The sequence below is a fragment of the Phyllostomus hastatus genome, unplaced genomic scaffold, assembly GCF_019186645.2.
Source record: "Phyllostomus hastatus isolate PE091 unplaced genomic scaffold, TTU_PhHast_1.1 phas_contig_277, whole genome shotgun sequence".
NCBI classification, from domain to species: domain Eukaryota; kingdom Metazoa; phylum Chordata; class Mammalia; order Chiroptera; family Phyllostomidae; genus Phyllostomus; species Phyllostomus hastatus.
In genome coordinates, this window is record NW_025333832.1 from 219204 (window position 1) to 236195 (window position 16992).

Here is a 16992-nt window from a genome sequence, read left to right on the forward strand (position 1 = left end):
AAAAGAGCAGTGCAGTAAGAGGACTAGATAATTCATATCTTCAGTGCTCTCAAATTCTGGATCAACATAACGGTCAGATCATGCAGACCTCTCCCACAATGCCATTTCACAGATGGACACACTGAGATCCCCAGCCGGGAACAGTTCTTTCTCAGCCCTGTCTCAGAGCGCTATCAGTGTAAAAGAGGCCATCTTATAGATAAAAACTCAACGAATCTCCTTTATTTTGGCAAGAAGGGAAAAAAAGTCTTTCTACTGGGGACCTGAGGGAGGCCCCTGGGGTGGAGATGGGGGTGGACACAGCACGGGTCCGAAGTCACAGAGGTCTAAGGGGAGGCTTCAGAGTCAAGACGAGCTTCACGATATCCGTCCCGGGAGCAGTGGCACAGGGTCGTAGAGTCCTCCTGGAGCGTCCCATGGGCAGGGTCCCGGCGATCCTCACTGGTGTTCCGGGGTCCGATGGGGTCAGAGGTCTCGGAGGGGGCCAGGGGGCCGGAGGTCACGGAACAGCGGGAGCCCAGAATCCGGCGCCGCTCGGGGCAGGGGCTGAGGGAGGGGACGGGGAGAGCGGCTCCCGCGGGACCGTTTGGCACAAGAGTCAGGGGGTGGGGGGAGCGGGACACCTCGCACCCCTACCTGGGCACGCGGGGTGGGGAGGGTCGGGAAGGCCTGGGATGGCCGAGCCCAGGGGCTGGGATAGAGGGTCCGGAGCCCGGCCGGGACCCGGCTCGTGGCCCATGAGGCAAGGGTGGGCAGGGGTGTCAGACCGGGGGTGCAGTGCCCCCGGCCGTGCGCATGCTGAAGTATTCGGTGAAGCCGGTGTGCGGCGACGCCGTCTGGGGCACCAGAGGCTGGTAGGGCGGCGTCGGGCCATCCCAGCTCGGGTCGGCCGCCTTGGGGAACCGAGCGGGAGGGGGCGGGGAGGCCGCGCCGGGCTCGGCCATGGTCACCACGCGGCCCCTCGGGGCCACCACCGCCGTCTCCTCCACCTGCTTCCCGGCCTGGGAGGGGGGTCAGGGTCAGAGGCCGTTCGGGACCCACGTGGGGCAGATGCGGCCCCGAAGGCCCGTCCCCCTCCCGCTGGAGAACCCCCTCCTGAGGTGTGGGTGCCCGTGTCAGTCAGGGAAGGAGCGGGTGGAGGGGCGCCTGGGCAGCGGGGCTAGATACTCAAGGGGCGGCGTCGGGGCGCGAGGGGCGAACTCCGGCGGCGGCCGGGGAGGCGGGGGCGAGCTGCGGAAGGCAAGCGGCGGGGGAACGGCGCGTGGCGTCTGCGGGGGCGTGCGCAACAGCGCCAGAACCCAGTCTGGCAGGGTAGGCGCTGGCGCCGGGAGATGGTCGCGGCGCGGCATCGCGGCGCGAGGGGTGCGAAAGGCAAGGGGTGGGCTCAGGCGCCTGGGCGCTGGGGGCGGCGGCGGGGCCGGGAGCGGGGTCAGGTACTCCAGGGGCGGCGCCAGCAGCTCCTCGGGCGCCAGGGGCGCGGGGCTTACGGAGGAAGCGGGCGGGGGGATGGAGAAGAGCTCCGTGAAGTTGGGCACCGAGTCGCTGATGAACGTCACGTTCCCATAGACGTGCTGCGGGAAGGCCTTGTCCGCTGACTCTCTGCCCACGGGTCCCGGGGCACCGGCCGAGGCTATCTGCGATGTGCGGACGTGGTAGGGGAAGTTCTTGTTGGCCGCCGAGGGGCGTGTCATAATCTGGAGTGAGGGCCAGGTGCAGGTTGAAGAAGCACTGGCCAGGACTCAGGCCTAAGGACCCCCCCCCTTCACTTGGAATCCCCCACCCCTCCCTGAACCCTTCAGATGGAACTAGGCGCCTCTCATGGGCTTTCACAGTGCCCTGGGCTCTGACCTTTTTCCTCCATCACAACTCATTACTATGCCAATGCTTCCCCCATCAGAGCCCTGATCACTGAGTTGCCACTGACTAGTTAAGCTCCAGAGCCCTGCGCTGTGCGGTATGGTAGCCACCAGCCATATGTGGCTGTGTTCAATTAAAATTAAACTAAATTTTTTGTTTCTCAGTTACACTAGCCACATTTAAGTGCTCAATAGCCACACGTAGATAGTAGTTATCATATTGGACAGAAAAAAATCGTAGAATATTTTTGTAAACACACAAAATTTGATTGAACTAGTAGACCCTGCAATGTTAACTCCTTGAGGGCAGGAACTCGACTGTTCTGTTCCCTGCTAAATCCCCAGTACTTCCTAGAAGGGTACCTAGTACAGAGAAGCTCTCAATAAGTACTGGTTGAATGTAGGGCTGTCTCCCCATTAGTCTGGTAGAAAGGCAGGAACTGAGTATGACTCTAGAACTGCATCTGGGAAGCCCAGCATGGCCCTCTAAGGTGCTCAATAAAGGAAGGAGCTGAAACCAATCAGCAGTGGGATGTCCATGGTGCTAAGCTATCCTGAGCATTTTTAGTAATGAAACTGGCTCAAGGTGAAATAGCAGAAAGGGCACAGTGTTTGGCATTCCGAGCCTGCACCTCACCTCTCAGCCCCACAGCTCACTGAGTGTGGGGTCTGGGGCACGTTGATTAAACTCTCCAAGCCTTACTGGTGGAAAGGAATCGCAGTGCTTACTCCGAAAGGTGAGGAAAGGGCGGAAATGAAAACCACTGGTGCAGAGCCTGGCCCATGGTGAGTTCTCAGCGTTTCTTCAATCTCTGCCCCTTTCTGACTTCCTGCAGAGCCTCAAGATGGACTCTCCTAGGAAGGTGAGTCTGTACCTAAGTCGGGCTGGGGGATAGCAGATCAAGGACCTGGCCGCCTCCCTCAGCTGAGTACCTTTCCTACACAGAGCACGTGGTGGGCCTCTGGTGTCAGGAGCTGGGGCCTTCAGTGATATCTGTTTCCCTTTCATGCCTTTCATCTTCTGGTCTGCTGGAGAAGGACTAGGTTTGAAGTACCTGTCCTGCCACCAAGGGCCATGAAGCCCTGGCAGGTAACCTCCCACCTCTGGGCCTTAGCTTCCCTTCTCTGTATAATGGGTCCAATGACCACTATGTGGGACTGCTCTGACACTTCAAAAAGAGGGTAGGAATAAAAGCATATGGGTGTTTCTGGCATGAAACAGGCTGGTTTGAGACAGGTGCCTCCTGAATGGTAGATGGATGGGTGGTGGGTGGATTGATGAATGTAGAAACTGTCACCCAGAAGGCTGGATAGGACGTACACCAGAGCAAAGAAGAGGTTTGCTGCTGGTACCCTCTGGATGCCATTCAGATCTAGGCCCCTGGAGCCCCAGCCTGGCCCACCCCAGCTGCCTCTGCCCAAACAATGGCCTATGATGGAGTGGCAGATTTGGAGAATGTATGGGGGAAGGGTGGAGTAGAGACCAAGGAGATTGGGATAGGCAGTGGGGACAGAGTCAAGAATGGGAATGAAGAAGGGGGCAAAGAAAGAGGTTAGGCTAGGGGAAGAGGCCAGCACAAGGTGGGAGAGAAGGACAGGCGAGAGTGGAGTCTGGGGGACATGGCAGAGCAGCCTGCAGAACCCAGCAGGCTCTCATTAAGTGTCCCTTGAGTAACTGAAGGGATGAAGCGAAGGATGTGGACCAAGCATTCAGAACACAAGGTTCAGGCAGGTCAGGGTGAGAGCCTCATACATTCTCTGCCCACTGGTTCCCCATCCCACGAGATGCCATCCTCACCAGGAACACGCCATGGGCATACAAATGGATGCCCAGCTGGATGCCATTGACAATTTTCTCCCGAGCCCATTTGGGGATCCCAAAGTTGGCGATCAGGGCCATGACAGGAACTGCAAAGAACCTGAAGGAGAGGAAGTGGATTGGTAGAGACACTGCCTGATGCCCTCCACACCTGGCTCAGCTCCCCTGCCACACACACACACACAGGCCCCAGGTGGGTCCCAGACTGGAGGGAAGTTGTGTGACTTTCAGAAGCCAGAGGTTAAAAGTGGGCAAGATCCCCACTGGCCTGGGAAATTCTGGGGACCTAGCACTAGGTCGAAGTGAACTCAGTTCCACCTCACACCACATCCCAGCACCTGACAGGGAAATCAACAGAGCTGATGAATGGATGAACATTTCAGTAACAACTGAGAACCTACTGCATGCCAGATCTGTTTCTAAGCATTATAAGCTCACTGAACTCTCAGTGGCCCTGTGAGGCAGGTACAATTTCCACCTCCATTAAACACGTGAGGAAAATAAGGTAGAAGTTAATTGACTTGTGTGAGATCACACGAGGACATGCTGGGGGCCCCACACATCTCACCAGAGGGTGTAGGCAGCAAAGAAGGGCACATAAAAGGGCTGTTTCTCCGGGAAGTGACGCAAGGAGACGAGCACAGCATAGCAGAACCACACATAAGCCGCCACCTGCAGACCGATGAGTCCGTAGCCCGCTGGTGACTCATACGTGTACAGTACCTGGCCCGGGTCAAAGAACTGACCCAAGGAAAAGGTTCGTCATAGCACTGGTCTCCTGCCCTCCACACTGGGACCCCAGAGCATACCTGTGGCCACCCAGGGGACAGAGGCACTTGGTCAGGACAGAAGCAACACGAGAGTGAGGGGCGGAGACAGAAGCATACAGAGGTAAAGAGAGAATGACAAAGACAAGGAGAGAATGCATCTGCTACCATGGGCCCAACAGGGGTAAACACTGACATGTGGAAGCTTTCATCAGTTTGCATCAACTCCCTGAGGTAGGTCTTATGATCACCCCGCTTCACAGAGGGGGAAACTGAGGCTAAGAGAGATGCCTTTTGGCTGAAGTCAAAGCCAAGGTAATATTAAAGCCTTCAAGGAGGCCCTGTGGTAGGTAAAACTTTCCTAATTTCACACTGAAGAAAACAGGCCCAAAGAAACGGGCCATCGTCCAAGGCCAGCCAGCTGGGAGGTGGACCAGCCAGAGTGGCATCCAGGTCTGTGTGATTCCTGAACTCTTGGTCATGACATTGAGCATAAGTATGACAGACAGTGAGAGACAGAGGGAGGAGGGAGAAGCCACTCAGAGACAGTGAAGAGACGAGGAATGCACTTAGGAAGACAGATTGGGGGGACAGGAAATCACAGAGTGGGGGAGGGAGAGCCAGGAGGAATGCCCTGTGGAGAAGGGCTAGCAGACAGGTGGAGGAAAACATGCAAGCTTTCTAAGGGTAGGGGCAGGGCCTGGGCAGTGGTGGGTGGGACTCACCTTGGCCTCATAGATGAGCAGCACCACATGGGTAAGAGTGTACAGGGTCATGTAGACAGACAACTTCACAGAGCCTGAATGGCTGATGCGGCCCCTGGCGACAGGCCATGAGGGGAGATGGCAGGGGTGGGGCCGTCAGGGAGGAGGGGTGGCCACCCCCCAGACCGTACTCCTTCTCCCACCCCATTCCCCAGCCCCACTACTCCCCATCCCCAGCACTCCCTCCCAGCCCAGCCTGGGCACCGTGTCACTGTGAATCCCTTCCCCAGAAGGATGAGCATCAGCAGGAAGATGAGGAAGCTGGAGGAGAACAGCAGCTTGGCTGGGAGAAGGGAAGAGAGGGCGGCTCAGACACGGTGGCAGAGGAACCCAAACGCCCACCCTGGCCCCCATCATTCTCACCCAAGATCTTCAGGCTCTCGTTGCCAATGCCATCAGTGGCATACTGGCCCCAGTAGATGCAGAAAAACAGGAGACTCAGAACTGAGGAAGGATGGGCAGAGAAAGAAAAGGACAGAAATGGGCTTCAGTGCATCACTAACCCCTAGCACTGTGACCCAGGTGACCAGAACCCTCCTCCGCCCCCATCAGAGTTCCAGACAGTTTACTTCCACTGACCTCCTAGGAGACCCAGGAGCCCAGGCCTCCAGCTCCCTCTTCCCTCAGACCCAGGGGTCCAGCTTTCCAGCCCCTCCACCATGAGACCCCAGATGTCTGGGCCTGAGGTCCCTCCTCTCACAGAACTCTAAAGTTGAGATACTCTAAACCTCACCCTCCACTCCTGCTGCAGCCATAAACATTTTGTAAGTCGTGTGGAGCAACTGACGGCCTTTCAGCAAATCTAGAAGGGGTGCGGTGTAAGGGAAGGTTGTTCACAGACAGGAAGGGGGAGCAGCTCACTCCCCCAGTCTTTCCTCCCCTCGTATCTCCCTCCACCATTTGTCAGACTCACATCCACAGTAACAGGAAAGGAAGAAGATGAGGATGAAGATGAGGAGGAAAGTCATATCTGTCTCCAGGATCCCTGCCGATTAGGTGGAAGGAAGAAATGGTTTGGTCAGACTGGCGTCTTTCAGCCAGCACCCAGCTCCAGGGTACCTCAAAGACCCTAGCTTCTGGGTTCCCATAGACTCACCAAACTCATCAGCTGAGAAATGCCGCGTCCAGAAGGACTTGCCATTGGTGAGGACCATCTCATACTCCAGCTGCAGCCCATCTCCCTGTGGGGAGTGTGGAGGCCTAAGGAGGGCCCTGGGCAGGTAGGGTATTGGCAGGAAGGCAAAGAGGAAAAGTACCAAGTAGCCAGCACAGCCCCTTACCCCACACTTGCTGAGCGCAATATACCACCACCTTTCACGCACTGAGCGGAAGCTTCGGCCGCTGGAGCAACTCAGGTAGCGGGTTCCCTCCTCTGATACCACCTGGGGAGGAGCAAGAAGGCTGAAGCCTGTCTGCACCATCCTTAGGCCCTTGACCTTTACCACCTGCCTAATCCCCCAGGCTGGACCCATACCTGACAGCCTGACCAGGCATACTGGGTGGTGAGGTTGATGACCTGGTTGTTCTCAGGCCTGATCACTGACTCCTTGGCCAGGCAGTCCTGGGGGAGACAGGGATGGACATGGCCATTCCCTGGCCAGCCTTGACCTTTTCCCCCTCCCGTCCACCCTCCTCACAGCCCTCACCTTGTCTGCTGCCTTGTACACAGCTGGCCACTGGGACGGGTCATCAAAATAGAGGAGGATGTTCTGACAGCACTTGGCCTGCAGGCCCAGAGATTTGGGGGATTGGAGAAGCATGGAGAGCTGGGGTAGCCCTTACCTTGGGAGGCCAAGGGAACATCTGGCCTCAGTGTGGGAGTGGTTGGGAAAGGCTCACCTCAGGGTATCGAAAACGGAAGTCCAGTCGTCCATAATCCGAGAGGAAGCAAAATCTTGTCAAGAACACCCAGTCCTGGAAAAGGGGTGCAAACAAACCCTCTTTCCCAGTCCTTTGAGAAACTCTCCTCAACTCCATAGACTCTCAGCTTTTCTTCCCTGCCTTCAGTGCCTGGATTCCCAGCAAGGATAAGGAGAACAAGTCACATGCCAAATTCCTCCGTGATCCCTTCACCTTGGGTCCAGGATTCCTGTCTCAGATTCCTCCTCCTCTCAAACACTTTTCTTATCCCCCAGGTGCCCTGAGAAAGACCCTGGAGGGCCAGATCCCCATCCCTGCCACCTTCTGTCCCAGACACCATCCGACTGACATCCCCCTCAGTTAGCCACACACCGCTGCCGGTCCCAGAGACCACCCTGTGCTGCGCAATATTCCAAACGGCCCTCTTTCGGTCCTGTGCAGGAGCGTGAACTCCAGGCTCTCTGCGGAGTAAAAAGTGCTGTCCCTTCAGCACCACCTCGGCGGTTCCCCGCCCCCACCCCAAACTCCGACCCTCCCTAGCCGGTCCCCACTCCCCACCTAGTTCTGACTTCTGTGACCCTCCTACAACCACCGAGGTCTCCGCTCGACCCCACAGCCTCCCTTGGCCTTAACCCTGACCTAGTCCTCCATCTCCCCCAGCCCCCTCCTTTCGAAGCTCGTAGGTCCCCTCCCCTTCCCGTGAGGGGCGGCAGGGGACAGTGTGGTCCCTTCTCTCTCCTTTCCCCTGGGTCCCCGGCGGGTGGCAGGGGAGGGCCAGGCACGCTCACCTCTTTGGAGCTGAGGTTGCCCCGCACATACTTGGCCCGGGCGCGGGGGGGCAGTGGCAGCAGAAGCAGCAGCAGCGGCGGCAGCAGGCGGCGCAGAGCCGGCGTGCGCGGGGGCTCCATTCCGCCGGCTCTGGCCCCAGCCCCGGCTCCGCTCCGGCTCCCGCTCCGGCCCGGCGACGGCGACGAGAACGCGCAGGCCGGCGGACGCACGCTCCCGATTAAAGAGGCCGCAGAGCGCTGCGATCCCCACCCCCTCCTCCGGGACTGCCTGGTCAGGCCTCTTTCCAAACCGCGTGGAAGGGGACGCCCCTTTCCCACCCTCTCCACCTCACCCCAGCCCCAGCCCTCCCCTCTGGGAGTCTCGGTGATACCTCCGGCTCCCCGTGTCCTAAACTGAACTCACATTCCAAAAAGCCCTGCCTCCTCCAGACTACCATCTTTGGACGACCAACAATTCCCAGACCCCAGCTCAGTCTTGGTATACCCTCAACTTAGTCCCCTCATTGTTCTTTGATTGCACATCCCCACCCCCATGCCAGCCATCCCCCACTGGGTCCAGCGAAGGTACCAGTGTTCTACACCTCTTGCATTCTGTGAAGAAGACACAGAGAGGGCAAACCACTTGTTCTAGGTCATGCAACACGGAGGTGGCAGAGAGCCCTCAACCTCAACCACTATACACCCCCCTTCCTGAGCCTATCCTGTCCTGCTTACCAGGGTGTGCAACGGGGTTGCTGTGAAAAGCCCATGAGCAGACTCTGAAATTAGTTGCTTGGGTTCAGATTGCAGTATAGCTACTTTCTCCCCATTAGACCTCGGCCAGTTCACAGCCACATAATCTTCTGGTCCAGTCCCCTTCATTCCGGTACCAACCCTAGTTTTCCAATGGCAATGGGAAACCATAGAAAAGCTCTGCAGAGTAGGGTCCAGGCCCTTCAGGTAGATTTTCCTGCTCAGGTTCCAAAACATTTCTAGCTTCATCCCTCTCCTTCCACTGCATAAAACTTGCTGCTTCTCAAAATAACATTTTTTAAAAACTTTCTAAACCAGGGGGCCAAGCAGGAAACATGGGTGTGTGGAACACCTTCAAGGAAGAGTGTGGATCCCATGAAAGGGTCCTCTGATACTTGGCTTGAGCCAATGGCTGCCAGGAGGGATGATAGGTGCAGCGCCTCCTATCATCCATTTTTCCATTTTTCGTTTTTTAGAAGGCAGGAAGGTAGAAATGCAATTCTTTTATCCTTTAAAGCAAACTGTACAATTTGTAACAGTAGGCAGTTGATTCAAAAATTTAAAACATGTCACAAGCTAAACAAAAGTCTGTGGGCGAGATTCAGGCCTCATCTGCCTTTCCTGAACACACACTGTCCCTGTGCCCAGCAGACCAGGCGCCCCTCAAGGGCAGGGCCCAGATGTGACTCACTCTAGGTCTTAGCATGGCACACAGATATAGGGGCTGAATGAAAATGGTCCCATATCCTCTATTCACCCTCTCCAGGTCTTGCAAAGGGTGTTCCCATAGGCTCAAACGTGGTGTTCCTCCTCTACTAGCAAGTTTCTACCAATCTCAAGAAACACAAGGGTCTGGGTCAGCTCCAATTTGAAAACCTCCCTCATCACTGCAGCAGAGTCATCACTCCCTCCTCAGACTCCCCCAGCCCCTCCACCTTTCTCTCCCATAGATAACCACTGAGGCTGGGACTCTCTGTACCCACCATTGGACTGGGAGTCTCCTGGGGACAGAGTCTATTTCACTCACTGTGGGGTCCCAGCATCACCCGAGCTCAGAGCCCAGCACACAGTTGGCCTCAGTGGGTGGATGTACTGAACTAACTAAAGCCCCAGATTTCTCCAGTCTGCTGGCCCCTCATGGCCTAGGAAGGAGACAAGTGATAGTACCTTCCCCTCCATTTTGGACTCAGAACTCAGAGCTAAGGCAAACGGCTCTCCTGAGTCAGCCACTCACTAAAAATCAAGAGGACAATGAAGAAGATATTTTATTGAAGTGGCTGGGAATGCTGCCCCTAGCCCAGCATTAGCCCCCTTAGTACAGTCTCATGGGTGGAAAGGACCAGGCCTCTGGGCTACTCTGGGACACCACCCAGGAGAGGCTGGGCTGTGGGACAGGTATGCTGGGACTCCAGTCCAGGGCAGAGCTTCGGGACAACAATGGGGACAGCTGCTGAGGCAGGGGCTTTGGTGTGCTTACCCCACAGTTGTGGGGTGGGGGTGGTGTGGCCACCAACCAGATGCTTTTCAGCAGGTCAAAGGCTGTTGGGGGGCCCCAGGCCACTGCAGAGGGTGAAGACAACAAAGGCAATGTGGGTGGCCAAGGACCTTTCGGTGGTGGCAGGCTCACTCTATGTGTAGTGGGAGTGCTGGAGGTGTGAGGCACAGCAAAGGCGAATTCCTTTGTCCTCTGTCTCCTCTTCTGCCTTCCTTCCCCTGGGGCCTGCTCAGGGCTATTGATCCTTCGTCTCTCAGGGTCCCCAGGCTTGATCCCTGACAAAAAGGAAAGAAACGTGGGGGACAGCTGAGCTAAAACAGACAAGGGGAAGGGAAGCAGAGGAGGCAGGAGGTAGGCTTACCTGACAAGGGCAGCTGGCAGCCCCGGAGCACCAGGGTAAGGTCGGGCACACAGCCATGGCAGGCCTGTAAGGTACCCACGATGGCATCCCTGTTCTCTTGCACTAGGTTCCTCCTGGGGAAAGCCTGTGGTAGAATCAGCTGGCACTGCAACTCCCCTAGCAGCTGCCCCAAGCCAGGGAGCTCTGAGGGACTAGGTGGGCCTGGGCCCGAGTCTCCAGGCACCAGGTTCTCCTTGCCTGTTGACTGTGGGGCTGGTTCTCGGGCCCTGCCTGGGCTTGGTGAAAGCTTGGTGGGTAGTGTGGGGGTGCCTGGTTCCAGGGACCCACTGCTAAGCAGCCGTGCCACATCCAGAGATTTCACCTCATGGCTGAAGAGACCCCGGTGCTCCCGGCTTAACCGGCCTTGGGTTATGACCACAAGTTTGGGGGCAGTAGAGGCCACAGGATCCTGGAGGTCTATGGGTGGATTCCGACTGGCCACAAGAGGATCCTGATGAGCCAATGGCCGGCGGCTGCCCACCAGGGCCTTATTACGCTCCCTCCTGGTCTTTCGACGGCGGACCCGACCAGGTTTCTCAGTCCTCTGGAAAGACTGGGGGGCTGGTCCCCGTGGGTCCATAGTGTCCTGGAATACAAAGATAGGGTGGTCATCAGTAAGCAGATAAGCCAGAGAACTAAAAGTGAGTAGTGAGAAGAGATAGTTTGGGGTGAAATAGACAAAATGAGAGAGGGATTAGAAAGGGCTGCCGTCTAGAGAGTCATCATAAGGATAGGGTGGGATCAAGAGAGGCTTGCTGTATGGGAATATCTGTCAGGGAATACAAGGGTTACAGGGACATGAGGAAATAGCTAAAAGATGGAATGGGGGAAGGATCATGAGACTGGAGGGATCTGGAGAACCAAAACAGATTTTGGACAGAAGAGAAATCCTGGGGGTAGAGATGGTTCTGGAGAACGCAAAAAGTAGAGGGAGATGGTAGAGAAGGAAAGGCAGGCAAGAGAGACAGAGGGAAGTAGTTGTACAGAGAAGAACCTGTAGGACAGACAAGGTGACAGCAGAGCTATCAGGGACTAGGGACTGGGGCCTGGTCACGGGGTTGGGAGAGTTGGGCTGTGGAGGATGTGAGGAGGGTGGAGCTCTTGAGGTAGAAAAGGGAGGTACGGTTGGTGCGGTAAAGGTGGGGGAGGGGCACTTCACTTCCTGCTCCAACAAAGCCCACCCCTGCCCCCTAGCCCCGCCCACCCCACCTGCCTAGGGGGCACAATGGCTTCTTTTCCAAGGTGATTCCCACAGCTCGCTACAGGTGCCTGGTGCGCTTCCGGGCCTCGAACTTCCTGCGCATGCGCGTGCCCCTATTGTGCCCTTTGACTTTTCAGCGTCTTAGAGGCGCGAGGCTCAAAGGCACGTGCCAGAAGACGTGAACGCCGGTTGTAGCCCCGCCTTCACATCCGTAAATCTCCCATTTGTGCTTGAGCACTTCCCAGCCACCAATTGGCTGTGAGGAGGCCTTCCAGTTCCCGAATCCTATTGGTTTACACGTCTATAAGGGGACTTACTGTCTGGAGCAGGAAACAGGCTAGCCAGTCCCGGGCTGTCAGAGATTTCACCTGCAGAAAATCAGTATACAGTCGCCATTCAAAGCTAGGCTCTGGGGCTAGGTTCCAATGCCCAGACTGGCAAATTTGAGCTGTATGAACTTGGAGAAGTGTGTAACTGCTCAGATCTTCAGTTTCCTAATCTGTAAAATGGGATTCCTAACAGTACCTACTTCTCAAGAGTTGCTGTAAGTATGAGATGAGCCAACATCCAACTTAAAATGGTCCTTGGTGAATGAAAGCCTCGAAGCTTTGTTTCTCACTAAGCTTTGCTTCAGGAACTGTCTACCTTTCAAATTTATCTATCTACACTCGTCTGCTTGGACTTTTTTTAAAATTATTGATTGATTTTTTTAGAGAGAGAGAGAAAGGAAGAGAGAATCATCGATTTGTTGCTCTACCTATCCATGCACTCATTGGTTGAATCTGGCATGTACGCGAACCAGGGATTGAACCCACAACCTTGGTGCACCAAGAACAATGCTCCAACCCACTGAGCTACCCAGCCAGGGCTCCCCTCAGACTTTAAAATCAGACTATGTCAAGGTATTCCCCATCCCCCAATGAGCTGTGTGATCTGTGAAATATTGCTTGGCTAACCTTCATGATCTTTCAAATCCTGACTCAGATACTATTCTTTCTAAGATACCCTTCGCCATCAAGTCGTCCTCTGTCTGATCCCCAGAGGTCCCCAGTTCCTCCCTTAATCACAACCTTGATCCACCCCTCAGCTCTGTCAACACTGGGACAAGGCCAGGATCTGATCTATTCATGTAATATTGATTCAGCAAGTACTTGTGAACAGCCACAGTGCTCGGTACTATGAGTCAGGCTCTGTACTAGGCAAGTGTATTGAAGTAAAACATAAACAATAGACTCATTTCTCTATCTCAGTATCAACCTGCCTAGAAGGAACAAATAGATGGGAAGGTCCCATCTAGTAATATGGCCACAAGGTTTAGGGGGTGTGGGCCCACACACACACACACACACACACACACACACCTGTTCCCCGAGAACCGGGAGATCTAGAAGACGAGATCTGAGATTAAGATGGGGGTGGGGGGAGGATCGACCTTAGGTGTCCTTGGCTGTGGATGTAGGTTTCACAGCCCAGACACACCCAGCTGAAGTTGTTGGTTGGCAGTGGGTTTAGGGAAGGGAGCAGAGGCCACAGATCTGCAAGGTGAGCTGCTGTGGGAGGTTTGCCAGGCTGGACCTGGGCCTTGCACCGTCTCTAATTTCTTTTCTCTTTCTTCACTTTCTTCTAACCTCCTTGCATGGCTTGTGATATCTGGAATGCAAAGACGTGTAGTTTAGATTTTATGCCACAAAATTGGTGTTTTTGAGTAGGGGGCCCCATGAGCAGATAGGCTCACTAAAGTCCTGGCGCCGCCTTAGAGTGTTTCCTTACAACTGAGCTTCTAATTTGCACATTTTGCCATTTTCCTTTTTTCTTCCCCTCAACCGTAAAAAAAATGGGAGCGCCTCCTCCTAGCCAGGTGCTTACGAGCCACCCCTTCAAGAGATCCAAGAATGGACTCGTCCACTCACTCCCCTCCACCCCCATCACGTGAATGCGGCCGAACCCAGACACACACTCACACGCGGAGTGGGAGAGAGAGAGGGAGAGACAGGAAGGAAAAGAGGGAGAGGGGGAGAGAGGCGGGGGGGAGACAGAGAGAGCGAGAGCCCGCGAGCCCCTGCGCACACTTTCCCTCCTACAGCAAATGGTTTCTTTCCCCCAGGGAGGGTGCTAGATTTTTTTCCCCGCCCACTCTCGGCCTTTCTGATACTTCGCCCCTCCCCGTGACGCTGGTGGGGTGGTTACTCCCGCCTCCTCCCATGGATGCCGGTTGGTCTCGCCTTCCCCTTTCCCCAGGTGCAAGGGTAATGTATCCGCAGCCACGGAGTGGAAAGGAGCCCGGGGCGGGAAGCGCCGGACGAGCTCACTGCAAGGCAGCCGTAGGGGAAGCAAGTTCCAGATCCGTCTCCCTTACTAAGTGAAGGTTTCCGCCCTTGGAGAGGAGGCGGTGCCCGGGACCGGACTTCATCCGCCGCTGAAGTGCGAGCGTCTGGGCCCTCCATTGTTGCCAGGGGTAGGGGTGGGCGTGGCGGAGCCACCTCCTCCGGGAGTAGTCCGTAGCCAAACTCGTTCGCTCATCCTGCAGAAACTACGACTCCAACATGAGCGGAGAGAACCCAGCCAGCAAGCCCACGCCGGTGCAGGACGTTCAGGGCGACGGACGCTGGATGTCCCTGGTGAGCGACCCTGCCGGCGATAAGGGGTTGGGGCCGGGGCTCAGGAGTTCAGCTGGTTCGGGCGGCTCCTACTACCTGATTGGGAAACTTAGGGCAGTTAGAATGGTGCTGCCTAAGGAAGCAGGGCCGGGCGGGCCCCGGAACGAGAGTGCCATAATTCCCCTTTATTCATCCCTGAAGCACCATCGGTTCGTGGCTGACAGCAAAGATAAAGAACCCGAGGTCGTCTTCATCGGGGACTCTTTGGTCCAGCTAATGCACCAGTGCGAGGTGAGGCCCGTTTCCCTCCTCCTGCCCCACCCAGGCCTGCCCTCAATGACAGGCCTAGACCAGACTTCAGGCCAGGACGGATATGGGGTACCTGAAATAGTCTCAGATAGCGCCGAACACCCAGAATTTCAGTGTAAGGGCAACATTCTACTGAGAGGGAAATGCATGCCCTGGCTTTGTCAAGCTAGGGTCGTATAGTGAGACTTAAAATGAAGCTTTCCTGCAATATTGCCTAAGGTGAGGCTCTTTATTGTTTGTTTAATGGATTTCAACTGTAATAGCTCTTCTTCACTCCACTAAACAAGATTTAACCCAAGTGGCCTTCCTCAAAGTAAGATTTAACTATTGTTTCAGTGCATGCCTCGAGCAGAATGGTTTCCACAAAGTGAGTCTTGCTCCACTGGAGTTCCAACAGTATAGTGGGTTTGCATAAAGTGAGGTTTGACCATACTGGGGTTTGCTCTAGGTGAGATTTAACCAGATGGCTTCCATGAAGAGAGACTTTTCCATAATGACATTTGATTAACATTTGGACCCAGAGTAGTGGTCCATGCTGACAATGCCCCTGTGCCCACACTTCTTGCCCACAGATCTGGCGGGAGCTCTTCTCTCCTCTGCATGCACTTAACTTTGGCATTGGGGGTGATGGCACACAGCATGTGCTGTGGCGGCTGGAGAATGGGGAGCTGGAACACATCCGGCCTAAGGTGAGCAGGGCTTCGGTGGGCAGCTACACCTCCCTTAGCCTGTGCCCTCACCACTGCTCCATGCCTTTCTCTCCACAGATCGTGGTGGTCTGGGTGGGTACCAACAACCATGGACACACAGCAGAGCAGGTGGCTGGCGGCATCAAGGCCATCGTGCAGCTGGTGAACCAGCGGCAGCCCCAGGCCCGTGTCGTGGTGCTGGTGAGAGTGTGGGAGAGCAGGAAAGGAAGAATGGCAGTGTTCAGGGACCCCCTCAGGTGTAACCACAGCTGGCACGGTTCTGGGCAGCTTGGCACAGAGCAGCGGCTTTCAAGCAAAATTTCACATTGACACTTGTTACATCCATCACAGCAGCTGTGAATAAGGACTTGTGCAGGCACCAGTTAGGTCCCTTTGCCCAGCACTGGAGATTCTGGGGTGTCAAGATTTAGAATATGTCAGGCATTCCTGGGGTGAATCTATACTACATCACTTCTAGCTGGCATATTTCTTCCTGATAGAGGGAGTGACCCCTTGCTATTTTGTCAACATTTTTACAAGGCTGTTGTCGCTGGGTGGGGTCTCAGACAAAAAGTCAGGAATTAACCTTCCAATCCCCATTTCCCATCCCTAATGCATTCAGCTGGGGACTTCATGATGGGGTTGGAGAAGAGTTTGGCACAGAGATGCTGGTAGGACCCAGATGTTGATAGGACATTTCCTCACAACTCTTGGTGCCCTTCCTCAGGGCCTGCTTCCGAGGGGCCAGCACCCTAACCCACTTCGTGAGAAAAACCAACAGGTGAATGAGCTGGTACGGGCAACGTTGGCTGGCCATCCACGGGCCCACTTCCTGGATGCTGACCCTGGGTTTGTGCACTCAGATGGTACCATAAGCCACCATGACATGTATGATTACCTGCATCTGAGCCGCCTGGGCTATACACCTGTCTGCCGGACCCTGCACTCTCTGCTTCTGCGCCTGCTAGCCCAAGACCAGGGCCAGGGTGTCCCTCTGCCAGAGCCCACACTCTAAGCATCCACTTTTCTACAACATTAAATTCTTGTCCTTGAGTCTCCTGTCCTATTTTCTGCTTAATGGCCATGCCTATCTAAGTAGCTCAGCCTCAGGCCTCGTCTCTGTGACCCTGCAACTCTGTAGGGTCATCCATCTATTGAAGAATTCTTGTTCTTGTAGAGCAAGGCCAATTTCTAGCACAACAGTGTTCCAGGAAGGCACTACCAACCAGTAATACTAGGTGAAATCAGTTTGCCAACACTACCCTACAGGATCAGTGTCAAGAAAAGAATTCCAGGAACAAAGTGGCTTATTAGTCAAGGCTCACCCAAAGTAGTCCTCCAATATTTGCACATGCTATTCCCCTGCGTGGTGTTCTATGCCTAGCTTAGATGCCATTTCCTGTGGAAGATTCCTGATGTTCCCACCCCCAGCAGTCATCCCTCCACATGGTACAGATCTCTCTCAAATGGGCACTATTCACTGGCCCAAAGCGGTGTGACCCAGGAGAGGTTTCTGGCCTGGCTGCAGTGCTGGCTCAAGCCACATGGGGGCAGCAGGAGTCACTCAGGACAGCACAGTACTTGGAACAGTGCCACCTCTGGAGAGAGACCTCAGGTCCAACTAAGACTTGGAGCGTTTGCTGTCCTTGCAGCACATCTAGGCATTCCCCAAATCCATGAATGTTGCATGGCTGAGAGAGGCAGAGCCGGCAGCA

At 55.3% G+C, this 16992-nt stretch overlaps 3 protein-coding genes across 9 annotated transcripts; 1 reads left to right on the top strand and 2 right to left on the bottom strand.

Annotated features, from left to right (window-relative positions):
• Positions 1 to 225: 225 nt before the first annotated feature.
• Positions 226 to 8015, bottom strand: TMEM145 (transmembrane protein 145). 3 transcript variants are annotated; one of them, XM_045838262.1, is made up of 15 exons: positions 7855 to 8015; positions 7046 to 7120; positions 6853 to 6930; positions 6681 to 6767; positions 6487 to 6588; positions 6303 to 6387; positions 6120 to 6191; positions 5940 to 6008; positions 5570 to 5650; positions 5411 to 5489; positions 5168 to 5261; positions 4244 to 4347; positions 3655 to 3775; positions 1488 to 1694; positions 226 to 1001 (listed from the first exon to the last, which is right to left on the bottom strand). In XM_045838262.1, the coding sequence occupies exons 1-15, from the start codon at positions 7972 to 7974 to the stop codon at positions 762 to 764; spliced, it is 1614 nt and encodes a 537-aa protein (XP_045694218.1). In that variant the 5' UTR covers positions 7975 to 8015; the 3' UTR covers positions 226 to 761. The 3 variants fall into 3 exon arrangements, with proteins under 3 accessions (XP_045694218.1, XP_045694219.1, XP_045694217.1); XM_045838263.1 differs by having other exon boundaries at positions 226 to 546; positions 4244 to 4416; XM_045838261.1 differs by having other exon boundaries at positions 4244 to 4416.
• A 1836-nt stretch (positions 8016 to 9851) lies between these two features.
• Positions 9852 to 13248, bottom strand: PRR19 (proline rich 19). 3 transcript variants are annotated; one of them, XM_045838250.1, is made up of 4 exons: positions 13115 to 13248; positions 12000 to 12050; positions 10443 to 11067; positions 9852 to 10356 (listed from the first exon to the last, which is right to left on the bottom strand). In XM_045838250.1, the coding sequence occupies exons 3-4, from the start codon at positions 11059 to 11061 to the stop codon at positions 9899 to 9901; spliced, it is 1077 nt and encodes a 358-aa protein (XP_045694206.1). In that variant the 5' UTR covers positions 11062 to 11067; positions 12000 to 12050; positions 13115 to 13248; the 3' UTR covers positions 9852 to 9898. The 3 variants fall into 3 exon arrangements, with proteins under 3 accessions (XP_045694206.1, XP_045694207.1, XP_045694208.1); XM_045838251.1 differs by having other exon boundaries at positions 13044 to 13196; XM_045838252.1 differs by lacking the exons at positions 12000 to 12050; positions 13115 to 13248 and adding an exon at positions 11691 to 11757.
• On the top strand, positions 13193 to 16330 carry PAFAH1B3 (platelet activating factor acetylhydrolase 1b catalytic subunit 3). Of its 3 annotated transcripts, none has more exons than XM_045838254.1 (6): positions 13193 to 13224; positions 13921 to 14300; positions 14481 to 14570; positions 15161 to 15277; positions 15356 to 15478; positions 16005 to 16330. In XM_045838254.1, the coding sequence occupies exons 2-6, from the start codon at positions 14226 to 14228 to the stop codon at positions 16290 to 16292; spliced, it is 693 nt and encodes a 230-aa protein (XP_045694210.1). In that variant the 5' UTR covers positions 13193 to 13224; positions 13921 to 14225; the 3' UTR covers positions 16293 to 16330. The 3 variants fall into 3 exon arrangements, with proteins under 3 accessions (XP_045694210.1, XP_045694211.1, XP_045694209.1); XM_045838255.1 differs by lacking the exon at positions 13193 to 13224 and having other exon boundaries at positions 13722 to 14103; positions 14210 to 14300; XM_045838253.1 differs by lacking the exon at positions 13193 to 13224 and having other exon boundaries at positions 13722 to 13928; positions 14210 to 14300.
• Positions 16331 to 16992: the final 662 nt, after the last annotated feature.

Coding starts and splice junctions, on each gene's coding strand:
- TMEM145 (XM_045838261.1), bottom strand. CDS start 7,974: ATGGAGCCCCCGCGCACGCCGGCTCTGCGCCGCCTGCTGCCGCCGCTG. Junction 6,768..6,852: donor TGTACAAGGCAGCAGACAAG/GTGAGGGCTGTG, acceptor TGTCTCCCCCAG/GACTGCCTGGCCAAGGAGTC. Junction 6,589..6,680: donor ATGCCTGGTCAGGCTGTCAG/GTATGGGTCCAG, acceptor GCTCCTCCCCAG/GTGGTATCAGAGGAGGGAAC.
- PRR19 (XM_045838250.1), bottom strand. CDS start 11,061: ATGGACCCACGGGGACCAGCCCCCCAGTCTTTCCAGAGGACTGAGAAA. Junction 10,357..10,442: donor CTGCCAGCTGCCCTTGTCAG/GTAAGCCTACCT, acceptor CCTTTTTGTCAG/GGATCAAGCCTGGGGACCCT.
- PAFAH1B3 (XM_045838253.1), top strand. CDS start 13,888: ATGCCGGTTGGTCTCGCCTTCCCCTTTCCCCAGGTGCAAGG. Junction 13,929..14,209: donor CCCTTTCCCCAGGTGCAAGG/GTAATGTATCCG, acceptor CTCATCCTGCAG/AAACTACGACTCCAACATGA. Junction 15,479..16,004: donor AGGCCCGTGTCGTGGTGCTG/GTGAGAGTGTGG, acceptor GCCCTTCCTCAG/GGCCTGCTTCCGAGGGGCCA.